At 33.3% G+C, this 14,758-nt stretch overlaps 1 protein-coding gene across 2 annotated transcripts in view; it reads right to left on the reverse strand.

Moving 5' to 3' along the window:
* SCLT1 (sodium channel and clathrin linker 1) overlaps window positions 1-14,758 on the reverse strand; it is an 88,422-nt gene that overhangs the window by 63,876 nt on the left and 9,788 nt on the right. The window contains exons 3-9 of one of the 2 annotated variants that reach the window (XM_016203341.2): window positions 14,253-14,317; window positions 13,477-13,532; window positions 12,861-12,933; window positions 8,877-8,932; window positions 6,979-7,114; window positions 3,932-4,054; window positions 2,295-2,360 (exon numbers count right to left, since the gene is read on the reverse strand). In XM_016203341.2, the coding sequence (XP_016058827.1) occupies window positions 2,295-2,360; window positions 3,932-4,054; window positions 6,979-7,114; window positions 8,877-8,932; window positions 12,861-12,933; window positions 13,477-13,532; window positions 14,253-14,261 (519 nt within the window). In that variant the 5' untranslated portion in view covers window positions 14,262-14,317. The remainder of the gene's footprint in view (window positions 1-2,294; window positions 2,361-3,931; window positions 4,055-6,978; window positions 7,115-8,876; window positions 8,933-12,860; window positions 12,934-13,476; window positions 13,533-14,252; window positions 14,318-14,758) is intronic. The other variant, XM_016203342.2, reaches the window with a different exon arrangement.

The following is a 14,758-nucleotide window of genomic DNA, read 5'->3' on the forward strand; positions in this document are numbered from 1 at the left end:
AAACTAGTGTTGGTAACTAACACTAACTTGGTAGCAATCCTAGCAGGAGCTCAACAACTGCATCTGAATGTGGCCTTGTTCTGTATTTGTGATCAGACACAAATGCGGAAGATTCATAGAATGCGGAGATTAATAAAGGTTCAAGAAAGCATCTCTTTAAGTCACCATCTATTTCAGGACTTTATTCACTGATCATTTCAGAGTCTTTCCGGTTTCACCAAGGTGACAGGGGCTCTGTGGACAAATGCACTTTCTCTTACAACTAGGACATCTATAAAAGTGCAAGGAACTTAGTATGTAATTAACAAATATTTTTGAGTAATTTTATAGGGGTAGCAAATCTCAAAAAAGAATATGATTTCAGTAAAGAGAATCTGTAGAGAATATGAACTCTTATTGTATCTACAGTCATAATAAATAAAAATAAATTTGTACTTTTACATACCATTCAGGTCAGGGCATTTTACCTTCTATGTATTACTAATGTGCACTGGTCATGAAAGCTGTTTTATTTACTTTGTTTATACTCATCAATTTATTGCACATCTACAGATGCCTATTCATTTAATGAGTTTATTTATGTAATCAGAAAACCTTTAAATAGAAACTGCTTAATTTTTAAAGGACATTTTTCTTCAAATTGATTTTGGCTGACACTTGCCCTGGTGCCTGTGCTCTGCATAGGCTCTGAGACATACAAGGTCATTACAATCACTTAGCTGCCTCCCTTCCCACTCAGCAGTCTTGTCTGATACTTCGTATAGACATTAAGAAATACTCTTACACTTAAAAATTTATTTTAACTGCTTTCCTTATTTTAACCACGGTATAGTCTTTTATTTGCTCTTTTTAACACAACTCTCTTTTATCCATCTTGCTACTCCTTTATCACTTTTCTTGCATCCAGTTTAATTTTGGCCTGGAACTAGAACTTCTGTACCTTAGAAATTTCAATGTATTTCCTGTGATTACTTAAATATCCTTTTCTCATGACTTTCATCAGAATAATTTTGGGTGATTTATAATAAAATAGGGGTTTTGTTGTATAATATACCAAAGAATTACATAATCCTCCCAATTCTAGGGGATATACTTAAAGAAAGAAGGAATATTGTGATGTTAAACTATTAATTTCATGTAGAAATGGAATTTCTTAATTATGGAAATCAGTCATTTTGTTCTGGATTTTGTTAAAACTATTTTAAAACCCTAGGATGTATATTATAAAAAAATTATAAGTGACTGGAAATTCTAGATGTTAATACAAGTAAAATAGGGAGAAACTGATTTAACATTTTTACATGACGAAAGCAGAAAGTTAAAAACAAAAAGAATACAATTGGATAACTTACTTTTGATGGCACAACTCTGCACTTAAACAAAGACATTTTCATTAGGTACTAACAAGAATTAGCAGAGTAACTAAGTAAAACAACAAAAGGGAAGAGAGTAATTACCTGGGATGTCATAATCCCATTACTCAACAATGAGGTAAAATAAAACTCTAAGAAGGAAAAGAAAAGGGAAGGAAAAAGAGAAAGAAAAAAATCTGAAAGAAAAGGAAAGAGAGAGGAAAAAATAAAGAGCAGAATTGGGAGGGCTGATTATATTTTTTAGGGGGGAAAAAATCATTATATTTTTTTAGGAAAATTGAGGTGTACCAGTTAGTATTGGTGGTCAGTCAACTAACAAATGGTTCTTAGTGTCCTGTTATTTTTAAGAAATAAGACTATTCACTGATTTAACAGTTCTGTTCCTCCTATTACATACTTAGCAGTGCAGGAGTCCTTTTCTTTTTCTTTTATTTTGTTTTAAAAGTTTTATTTTATTTTTTCAGAGAGAACGGAAGGCAGAGAAAGAGAGAGAAACATTGACGTGTCTCGCACATTGAGTGGTTACCTCCTGCTTAAGCCCCCACCAGGGCCAAACCTGCAACCAAGGAAGGTACCCTTGGCTGGAATGGAGCCTGGGACCCTTCAGTCCGTGGGCTGATGCTCTAACCACTGAGCAAAACCAGCTAGGGGGTCACAGTATACAGTAATCTCAGGAGATCCTACCAAGAACCCTATGAGTATTTTCAAATTAAAATATAGTTAGATAGATTCCAGCTTTAGATCTCCAGAAAGTCCTGTGAACCCTGACATGTTATTAATTGTGAAAGAAAAAGACAGATAAAGAGAAAAGAGCACTGCTTACCTATTTTAATTTCATGTAGCAATTTTGTTGTTGTTGAGTTACGACAGCATAAATATTTATAGTGACAATTTCCAGTTTATATAAATAAGTACCCTTACCATTTCTATGTTCTCATTAGTAACATGAAGTTGCTTGGTCAGTTGTTGAAAACTGGTCAGCTGATCCTACAGTAAAAAAGAGAGGGGGGCACATAAAGAGCATTTGGTTTACAATGCTTATTTAAAATTAAGCTAAAATCAAGTTTAAAATCATTATGTCTAAGTCTAGATGAAATCAGTGGTATTTCTATTACTGTGTGAATAATGGAAGAAATGATATATTTTTAAATAAATGGTTACAAAATTAAATAAGGTGGCAATATGTAAACTAAGGTCTATTTTTCTTTTATGTTGTTGTTATTTTTTGTGTGTGAAACCATAACCTAAAAATCAATTCATTAGTAAGTAAATAGACATGCTAGAGAAATTGGAAATTTCTAATATTGGAAATAGGAGGAGCAGAACTGTTTAAAATTCCAAATTTCCAATATTGGAAAGCCACATTCAGACCCATTCAAAACCTACAATGCAAAACATGGCACAGGGGTTACTGTCACCCCCCCCCCATTTTTTAAATTCCCACAGCTTAAATGACACAAGGTTTAAATTGTTTGATTATTTGTTATCCTCCTATTAAACATTACATGTGCAGGTGACAAACAGTTGGGAGGAGCTGTTAATATGTCATATGACAGAATGAAAGATTGATAGATAACTTGGGAAATAAGAACAAAGTATTATTTGTGAAGTTTTGTAAAAAAAATTCTGCAAAGCTACAGGGCAAACATAATCTTATTCGGGGGAAAAACAAACAAAGCAAAAAAAAGACCTAATGGCTTAGTTGACTGACCTAAACAAGGAAACCACCTCAGAGAATTAGAAATGGTTTCTAGATCTCAAAGGTAAAGGTCTTATGGATCAGACCACAGGGGTTATTTTCAACCCGGGGCATATAGAGAAAACTTACTTAGTAAATGGCAAAGCATCATGGAAGTATTATTATGACTTGTTTAGGTAGAACTTCCCAATTAGAACTGGAATTACTCCAGTTTTCAATGTACCTAGCAGAAAAAGAACAAAAGCACAAAGGAGGCAGGTTTCCCAATAGAATAGATGGTCCTGTGGGACAATGAGTTTTTACAAGCATGATATAGAAGCTTGATGTCCATTTTGGAAGAATATACAATGGTTCTTGCTTTGGATAGAAAGAAGTCTTTAAGCAACCATTAAGATACCTTCCTATTGAAAAATTCTATTTTGATTAACTTATGTTAGACAAACTTGACATCTATTTTAGTAAAAGATCACACTTAAAGGTGTCAATTTTCATTTTACATAGCACTGTCATTCTAGCTGAGCAGGTTTCTTCACTGGTCATGATCCAATGAACAGTTTTTGTCTCTTTAAGCCAGGTAAGAAATTAAGAATATAAAAGCTTTAGAGGTCTATTTATATATAATAACCTAACAGCTGCTTCTTAACACTAAATATGGCTTTCACTGCTAATCACATCATAAAACCCAATGTACAGTAGGAACTGCTTTAATTATTGGCTCCAAAGATTTCTAACCATCAAAGATCTATTTATTGTTAAGTAAATGGCACCCTAGAAACTTAGGCATTCCTTTCCAAAACTGAGTTTCTCTAGAATGTGATTTCTTACTGACATACAAGAAAACCATGATAGCAAACTTTACCTTTTGCTTTTGACTTTCAACTATATGAACTTGGGCCTCAGTCATATGCTCCTGGTAAAGTTTCTTCACTCTGTCGAGCTCCTGAGAAACAGTCTGCCAGAGTTCGAAAACCTGATTTTTTTCCTATGAAACAAAAATAACTAAGAATTCATTAAAGTATTAGTAGGCTATTGCATAGTACAAATTAATCATATTCTTTTGCAGAATAAATTCTTGTATATAAGTCATAAAATTAGAATAGAACATGGACAACAGTGTGGTGATTTTGGAGGGGAGGGAGGTGGGTACAGGTCGAAGAGGGTAAGGGGGCTAAATGGTGATGGGGGAAAAATAAAAAAATAAAAAACTAGAACTGTATAAAGAGGTATAATTGTAATAATTTTGATGGTATAAAGTTGGATTAATAATTTAGAGACTAAAACTAAAGGTCACAATTCCTTTCTTTGAAATTTTTAAATTTATATTTCATAGGTAAAATTAAAACCCTTAAATCAAAGATATGGATTAAACCACTCTCCTTGTTCCTCAACAAAGTATAAGCCTTAGAAATTACTGACAAAGAAAACTGCCCTTGGGAAAGTGAGTACAAGACTTTTTTTGTAATTGTAAAAATAGTAACTGTTTACTGTGGAAAATTAGGAAAATACACAAAGACAGAATAAGAATTACCTATAATTTTACCAACTGATAGTAAATATTGCTAACATCTAGATATAATCATTTTTATAAATGTTGGATGTATTGATGTTTATAAATGTGACCTTGGGGGAGAATTTTGTATTTTTTTTCTTTTATCAAAATTGGAAATCATATAGTGCAATGTTTGTATTATACTATTTTTACTTGGTATTTTATAATGAGAAGCTTCTCAAGTCATTCTTTCAATATAGCAGTTCTCAAAGTGTGGTACGGGGATCCTTGAAGTCAAAATGATGTTCACAATAATATAAACATATTATTTGCCTTCTTGACTCATCTTCTGATGAGTGTACAGTGGAGTTTCCCAAAGTTTATATGATGTGATGTGTGATGCTGTTGTCACTCTGATGGCTACTGGACTGTGGTCTTACACTCCCTTTTCAAAAATGTCTGTTTAAATTTGAAATACAATAAATACTGATAGCTATACAACCTATGAGAATGAAAATATCTTTGGGGTCCTCAACAATTCTTAAGCATCCTGAAGAGGAGTCCTGAAACCAGACCAGTTGAGGAAGACTAAACGAACATGTAGAGAACATTAGTTTCTTTTTAGAGAGGTGGAAACTTAGGTTCAGGCCGTTGGCGTAGGGTCCCTCAGCAAGTTGATTGGCAGAGTCAGGAAAAAACCTTTGTGGGGAAATTTGTAGTCAATCTGCTTTTCCCCTTCTGACTGCTCAAACCTAGACCTCATCAAATCTTCTACCAAACAAATGATCCAAATGTAGCAAAAAAGTGAGACCTCTTCAGAGATATAACATGAGACCAAGTAAGATGTAGACAGAATGGCAAAGAGAGGGAAGACAGGAAGAGAAAGGGTAAGGAATGAGAGTATGGATTTAAAGAGACAGTAAAAAAATGTGATTAAAAAAGAATGAGTAATTTTCAGGTTTTTATAAAATTTAGCACTGGACATTATAGAAACAAAGCTACGACAGAGAGATGCTTTTAAGAGACATGTTATTTTGTCTGTTTTATTTTTTAAACTACAATATAGTAGTCTGAGACCATAAACTACTATATATTTCTTCTACATAAACATTTATAAATCCTCCCTGACAACACTAGTCTAGAACAAAGTAAAAAACATGATTCTCTCATTTTTTCCCTTCTATTACATTTCAAACTCAGTGTTAAATACATGTTCCTTATCAAAGTAAATATAGCCTATCTGATTAATGTAAAACATCACTTTCATAAGTAAACCATTCCAAAACCAGATTTCCAAGGAATAAAAAAATAAGACTCTGCATATATAACTATAGAATCAACATTGTAATACAGAATTTCTAACCCCCATTTATAAATGAGGAAACTGAGGCACACAACTGGAAAGTAGAAGAATAGGGTTTCAAATTCCTACAAGATATGAAGACACGTAGGATATAAAATTGTAAATTAGTATAAAATTCCCTTAGGTATAATCACAAAAAATTAGTGCTGAAAACAGGATACACAGCACATGGCTTCCCAAATAGTTCAATTTCTATGAGGGAGGAAAAAACAAAGAATGCGATTCTAGAAGTATCATTTCAGAAAAACAGAATTCTGCAATCTTTGACAATGGAATATGACAGTACCAGAAGAAAACACTGAGAAATTAAAAACAAAGCCCAACAAGGTGTGGCTCAGCAGTTGATCATGGACCTAGGGTCCAGGAGATCTCGGTTCCCCAGCCACAGAGTGCAGGAGGCAGCCGATCAATGACGACTCTCTTATCCTTGTTGTTTCAACTCTCTCTGTCCCTCTCCCTTCCTCTCTCTGAAATCAATAAAAAATATATATATATATTTAAAAACACACACAAATAAACATAAATTTAGGGAAGTAGGTAACTGATTTTTCTCTTTAAAAATTTCTTTTGAGCCTGGCTGGTGTGGCTCAGCAGTTGAACACTAACCCATGAACCAGGAGATCACAGATCGATTCCCCGTCAGGGCATATGCCTGGGTCTCAGGCTCGATCTCCAGCAGGTAGTGTGCAGGAGGCAGCCAATCAATGCCTCTCTCTCATCATTAGTGTTTCTCTCTCTCTCTCTCCCTCTCCCTTCCTCTCTCTGAAATAAAAACATTTTAAAAATTTTCCTTTGACATTAAAATATTTTTATAAGATAAATTCATGTCAAAAGCTTTAGGATTCAATTAAACAATATATTTGACAGCTATATTTATAACAAACAGGGTATTATTTTAAAAGTTTTGTTACCTGTTAACTATTGTGTAAATTGTAGAAAATCATTAAATGTTAACAATTTTGTTAATCTGTTATCACTCTATAACGATTAACACAGGCTTTTTTAAAACTCTTTTTACTCAGCATAGAATTTTAAAAATATATTTGTCACTCACTTGATTGGCTAGTTGTAATTGTTCCTGAAGATTCCTGACTGTTTCATCATCTGCATATATATCACTTCCCATCTCTGTGCCAAAGGGAAGGGCCTCCAACTGTTTTTCAACAGCATCTTTTAATTCACTGTGCAACCTTTGGAACAAACAGTTAACACAGTAATAATCTAAATTCATTTTAGTAACAGTAACATTTCAGGGTTAAATAAAGATTTGGGTCAAAAAATCATTCTTTACATAAAATCCTTTTTAAGCAGACCTCAAAAATTAGAAGTGTTTATTCACCACTAAATACTGTGCTATAAGAATAAAAACATTATCTTACAATTTCAAATGCATTAAATTGTTCATATTTAATTCAAGTCTAATTCAGTTTGTACTAGGGAGTTTTTAAATTTTCAAAAAGGTAAAATCCAGATATTATACCTTATTAATAAAACAAGGCAGTCAAAAAAATATTCAAAATGTGAAAGTATTTTCATCTAGTCAATTAAATGGAAATGGGATTTTGAATCTTGTAGAATTGTTATTTTCTTTGTTGTATTTCACAAAACTCACCTGCCTTCTTACTCATCTCAATTAATAAACAGGAGTAGAATAAAACTATTGCTAGTTATGAAATCAAGATTACTGAGACTTTATTTTCCAGCATATTCTTACATAAGCTTGACCATAATTCTGAAAACCTTAAATTCAACTTAAAATTAATATTAAACTAAATTACAGATGGTTCATACTTTTAAAAAAAAACACCCCAAAAAACTCAGTGTGGCTCAGTGGTTAGAGTGTGGACCGGTGCACCAAAGAGTCAAGGGTTTGATTCCTGGTCAAGGGCACGTACCTGGGGTGCAGGTTTGATCCTCACCCTGGTCAGGGCACATTGACATTTCTCTCTCTCACTCTCTTCAACTCCCTCCCTCCCTTCCACTCTCTCTAAGAATCAATAGAAAAAATATCCTCTGGTGAGGATTAACAAACAAACAAAAACAAACAAACAAAAAGGCACAGGAAGGTACAAACTAAAAGACTGATAAAGTGTTTTATTTAATTAATTTAAATATGTTTTTATTGATTTCAGAGAGAGGAAGAGAGAGGGAGAGAAAGATAGAAACATCAATTGAGAGAGGATCATTGATCAGCTGCCTCCTGCACAGCCCCTACAGGGGATCGAGCCCACTACCTGGGCATGTGCCCTGGTTGGGAATGGAGCCGTGATCTCCTGGATCATAGGTTGATGCTCAACCACTGAGCCATGCTGCTGAGCAAGCGTTTTATTTTAAAATGATACAAACCTAGGAGGAAAAAAGTTGTATGTTATTAGAAAAACTTCAAAACAATTCATATAATTATAAGCAGAAAATATTTACAATGAACACATATAAATAATAAAACTAAAAACTAAATAATATATTGCTACAAATACATATACCTATAAAGAAACTTTTAAAAGCAAGAAAATGACAAATACAAATTTTAAGACAGCATTAACCTCCTGCAGAGGGAAAGAAGGATAGGATAGGGAAGGACTGCCTGGACAGATGCACCAATTTGGTAACATATTAGTTCTTATGTGGCATGGGTCCTTGACAGTTTTTTTTATCAGTAATTTCATAACATACATAATATACACTATACTATTAATAATTGCTAACATTTATAAGGTGCTCATTATGTACCCTATTTCATGTACTTTAAAGATGAAGAAACTACAGTAGAAAGAGATTAAGTAACTTGTCCAGGGTCACATAGCTAGTAAGTAATGGAGCCAGGAATCAAATGAGAAATCAGGCCCCAGAGACCACACTCATAACCAGTATACTATACAGATAAAATATCAAATAGTAACAATAAAGTTTATCTAAGACAATAACAAAAGAACCAATAGTAAATTGATATACCTTTCATTTTCCTTGATGACATTTTCAAGTTGTAGTTTCATCTCGCCCATGTGTTTCTGAAAGAATACAATATGGTTGTAGTCATATATTTCCCAAACAATTAGTCTCTATTAAGTTATCCATTCATATGCAAGCAATCATATTCTATGACACTAGTCTCCAGATAAGAAATAATTATTCTTTAGTTCTTACAAGCAATATTAAACATGAATATTTTAATGATATACAGAACTTGAGAAAACATTTTGAATAGAATATAAATAACATAAATAATAGTATTTTATATAACACATTGAGAAATATTTATAAATGTAATTCCTATGATTTACAGATGTTTATAGAAAAACAGATGAAAGATATTCCTCATTATGTCACTGTAACAAATATCAGATGTTCCTTATACCATGCATGCATATTTTAATTAATTCACCTTAGCTTAGGTGAAGCCCATATAAGCGCTTGTACTTCAAAAAGTAAAATGTTAATGGCGAAAAAGAAAATATATAAAGATCTTCTTTAGCATTAATTCATTCAGTCTCTGATTCACTACCTTTATTAATTATCTAAACCCTCTGCACTATACAAGACTTATAGTAAACCAATGTGGTCACTAACATATACTTTAATAGGAAAAAGGTAAAAAATGACTAAAATACAAAGAAAAATAAAATATATACTGTAAAGGGAATGAGATGACAGTATGATTAATTTTCTCATTTCAAGGAAGATCATTTCAAGTAGGGAGAAATATAATTAACAGCAAAGAAGCAAAAAATATGGGTAACACAAGCATGGTAGTCAGCTCTCAATAAGAGTGAATGGGAAATGCAGAGCAGAAAGGTGGCCATATAAAATCACAGTAAAACAAAACCACAACCAACTCTTGATCTGTCCTTTAGTCTTCATTGGGTACCTAGGCTAAAGGACAGGAGCCAAGCCTGGAGGAACCTGGCAGGGGAAGGTGGAAAAGGCAATGTTCCCAGCCTTTTTCTCTCCCTTCCAACCAAAGAAGCTCAAGGCAGCTTGACTCAGGAAATCAGTACCAGCTAATTCTACCTACAAAGCTGTCTTGGAAGGTGAATCTTTCCCAGGTTCCTGCTGTGCCTGAATCACAATGAAAGCAAAATGAAGGAATTTACTACCAGATAATTCAGAAGCGACCATACATGGAGTGATGGCAGTGAGAGATAATATATATATATATTTAAATATATCTTTATTGATTTCAGAGAGAGGAAAGGAGACAGAGAGAGAGAGAGAGAGAAACATCAATGAGAGAGTCATTGATCAGCTGCCTCCTGCATGCCCCCGACTGGGGATTGGGCCCACAACAAGGGCATGTGCCCTGACCGAGAATCAAACCCTGATTGCCTGGATCCTAGGTCGATGCTCAACCCCTGAGCCATGCCTGGCTGGGCTTGCTTGTCCTAAAGAAGTTGACAAACAAGGGAAAATGCCTTTATCTTCATTCACGTTGAATCCCTTGTGTAGATTCAAGTTTCCACATAGTATAATCTTTTTCAGTGAGAGATAATATTAAAGACAGGTGGCAGGTCTTGAATGCCACACTACTTAGGAGGTATGAATTTTAGTGTAGTAATTATCTCCACTTTGTAATTTTTTTTAAAAAAATTGATCTTTAAAAGCAACAATGTCAGAATATCTTGAGAAGTATTTATTACTCAATTCTTAGGCAGAATCTATATGCATTAGCTAGGATTAAGGGTGGATCATTACAGTCACACTAAAGATTTTTTAGTGTAAAATATTTCAAAATACTTAGCAGTAAGAAGGAAACTAAATCTCGTCAGTATCTCTCATATCATCAAATTTCCCCCTATTATTTACATCTTCTGGAAGAAAATCTTTCATATGGAGAATTATAGTGATATATTTCTTCCTTTCAAGATATATTATTTTTTTTTGACTGGGTCAATAAGATAAATCATAAAACCTAGTTCTAATCAATAACATCTATGTGAGCAACTGTTCTTAGAAATAGCTATCAGCATCTTTTCATCTAAAAGTATTGTTGTCACAGGCCCTTGGGCTTTCAGCATCTCTCTTGTCATTAATTCAGTAATCACTCTTAGATGGAGAAGGCCAAATGGAAAAATGAAGTTAAACTCTTTAGTAAAACAGCTGATTAAAAAAGATATATGAATTAGATAATAAAAAATTAAAAATTTAAAACAACTTAATTTCACGATAACAAGCTATTCCATTTTATAACAACTGAAACCACATAATGTGTCAATTCCAAGAGAGGGAATCCAGCAGAAACAGAGCACACTAGTCCTAAGAATGAAAACAAAATGCCATTTGTGCAAAAGAGAGCTTTCTGTTGCTATTGTCAATTAGAAAGATTAAAAGACATTACTATGGTGGGCTCAAAACTTAAATGATCACAGGCTAAAACAAAAAGCACATAGTAAAGACTAAGAAAACAATTAATTTGTGATAAAACAGAAACTGCAATTTAACGGAATGTTTGTTTTTGAAATTTGGGTTTACAGGATCATTTTATAAGTTTATATATTAGAGGATTAACCTTGGAAATGAAAGTATAAATAATTTCAAATGCAATGGAAGAACTTGATTTTTAGAAGATATAAGAACATTACATGTTCTTTTAGTAAAGCTGCATATCAAACCATTATTTTATAAATAGAAGAACGTTGAGATCTAATCATCCTGTCCAATAAGCCCTGAAATTTAATCATCTTTCAAAAATTGAGGCCTACTATGTGCTAGACTTTAAAGCATACAGTAGGATCTCTTGCTGTCAAAGCATGAAAAGAAAAGAGAGATATAAAGTTCTTAGTGTCTGCCACAGTCACAGCCCCATTCTGAGGAAATCAGTCTTAAGGGGTTATTTTTATTTAATGTTGTTTTACTTTCTTCTATTTGCATTAAATTAAGTCAACCCTGCACCCTCGTCACAACCACATTGATTCAGGGATTGGTATCTGATCCAGACACAACGATGAGTATATTAACACTCTAACGGGTGGGGAACATCCATCCTGCGAGCCATAAATCATTTGCTATGACTCTGCCAAGGCAACCGCAGGTGGGACTAGAAATTCAATAAATCTAGGAGCCTTTTTAATAGCTAATTTTTAAGTTGATAATGTTGTATGGCCTGGGAATGATGTTATAAACATCCAAATGGCCCTTGGCAGGGAAAAGTTTCCCCATCTCTGCTCTAAGAGGTAATCACTTCTTGGTGGGCTTCACTGAAGACATATAGCATCTGTTTGAGACATGTTTCTACTGTATGATTATCCAACAATCAGAAAGGTCAAAATTTGAGGGGGAAATGAAAAAAACATTTTCAAATTAAAGAAACAGATTGTAAATATTAGGAATTCTCTAAAAATGTAGCTAACTGAAATTCCGATAGTATCCCAGAGAGTGATGTGCTATTATTCTAGTTCTCCTCCTGTATAACCCTAGTCTCAGAAACACTGGGACCCATAATGATAATCTATATGGAGAGCTTCCTTGGTGTTTTCACTCTCCTTCGCTCCTAAAATAAACCCTAATTACTGAGAAATTTGGAAAAATGCTGCTACAGCTTAAGCCTATATTAGACATGGATCAATAGCTTCTGAAATCTGAGAGAAAATATTTGAAGTTGGGGGAAAATTCGTTCTTCATATAATGGAAAATACAGATAAAATGAAGGTAAAGAGAAAGGTTTAAAAAGATGTGAGATGGCTTTGGGTCTTTCTGGGGGAAAATAAAGATGTAAGCAAATAACATACTAAGGGATGTTTCTAAGCATCTAAGAGATGCTCCTGCCAGATAGCAGGAGCAAGAAAACACTGGATTAAAAAACAAACTGAACACACACACACACACACACACGGAGAACTAAATATTTTCTTATCCATGTTTTTAAAAAGAAAGGGAGTCTATTTTACTCTTCTTTTTTTATAATAAAATATAATAAAAAGCTTGATAAAAATGATGTCATACCTGGTAATATTTCAGCTGCCCATTTAGCTCTTCCAGATGCTTATCATACTCAGAAACAAGAGATGCTAAAAAGCTAAAGAAAAAAAATACAAGAAAAAGGGCATATTCTGTTTAATCTGGTTTAATAAATACTTAACTTGTGAAATAAATTGTACATCAAAACTTTTACTATTCTTATTATAATTCCCCCATAGCAATCAATACTTTGCTTTTTTCCTAACCTGGGGTTCTTAACCTTAGCTCAGTTAGTATTTTGTGCTGCATAACTGTTTGTTGTGGGGAGATGACCTGTGCACTGTAAGACGTTTAGCGGCATCCCTGGCCACACAATAGATGCCAGCCACACCCTCAACTTCCACAGCTGTGACAACCAAAAATGTTTCCAGACATTGTCAAATATCTGGGGAGGGGAGGGAGGCAAAAGCACCCCAGTTGGGAACCACTCTTATAGACTATGCTACTGGCTTTTTTTTCTTTTCAATTCAGTGACAGATCATTCAAACCTAATTACTGTATAGCAGATCACAGAATAAACATTTCTAATACTAAAGGAATTATTTTGACAATAATTAAATATAATTAAGAAAATAATATTTTTCTGGTAACTCAACCTTACCTTTGGTCAGCTGAGTTTCCTAATGAGTCATCTCCCTCTCCTTTGAAGGCAGCCCTCTGCAAGAGAGAATACCTACTTAAAATGTTTTCTTAGATCTTTCTAGCCAAAATTGACATTAGTTAAAAATTAAATACAATTAAAATTTTTACAACCTTAGAAAATCTATTAATGCAATTAAAAAGGAGAGAAAGGAAAAATCATCTCAATTGATGTTAAAAATGTGTTTGGTAAATTTTAATGCCCATATATAATAAAAACTCTTGGTATACTAAAAATAGGAATAACTTTCTCAAATTGTTAAAAAAAAAATCGACCAGAAACCTACATCAGTTATTGTTCTTCATGGTGAAACATCAGAAACACTGCATTAAATTAATACAAGGCTGCTTCACCATCACTGCTAAAATTCAACAGTGTACTAGAGGTTCCAGTGAACACAAGTCTGCTGTGGGAGCAGGGGGTCGGAAATTAAAGGTGGAAAAATGAGACACAGTACTATTATTACTTATAGACAATTTGACCGCTAACCTAGAATCTACCAATTATTGGGACTAATAAGACAGTACACTAAGTCACCAGATAATCAACATAAAAAGGTGGCTCTCCCAAATACCAGCAATATTTAGAAAATGTAATAGAAAAAATCCTATCCATTACTGTAACAAAAGGTAGTACTTGAGAATTAAAAAAAAACAAAAAAATGTTGCAATAACTTTATTGAAAATTAACTTTACTGAAAGTAATAAAAGAAAATCTAAATAAACAGAATACTATACCATATTCATGGATGTGTGGAATAGTCAATACTGTCAGTATATTGATTCTCTAAAATTCACTGCAACTGCAATAAAATTAAAAAAAAAAATCCAACAGAAGAATTTATAAAACTTGATTAAACAGATCTTAAAGTGCTAATGTATGAGCAAATATGTAAGAATAGGCAAGATAATCTGGCAAAAAGGGAGAAGGGGAGAAACAAGGACTTTACCTTCTACATATCAAAATACTATAACGCTAGAGTAATTAAAACAATATGCTACAGACACAGTAACAAACAAAACAGTACAGGAAATCCAGAAGTAGATTCAAGCACTTATAGGTATGTAGTATATGAAAGAAGTGAAACTATAATTAAATGGACAAACTACTGCTTTTCAACTAGTAATGCCAGGTAGCACAATAAAATTAGATTCCAGCACATACTAAATGGCAAAATGAATTTCAGACAGGTTAAAGATCCAAAATTTTAAAAATATTTAACAATTACTGAAAGAAAATGTGT

The sequence above is a fragment of the Miniopterus natalensis genome, chromosome 4 (assembly GCF_054644295.1).
Source record: "Miniopterus natalensis isolate mMinNat1 chromosome 4, mMinNat1.hap1, whole genome shotgun sequence".
In the NCBI taxonomy this organism is placed as follows: Eukaryota; Metazoa; Chordata; class Mammalia; order Chiroptera; family Miniopteridae; genus Miniopterus; species Miniopterus natalensis.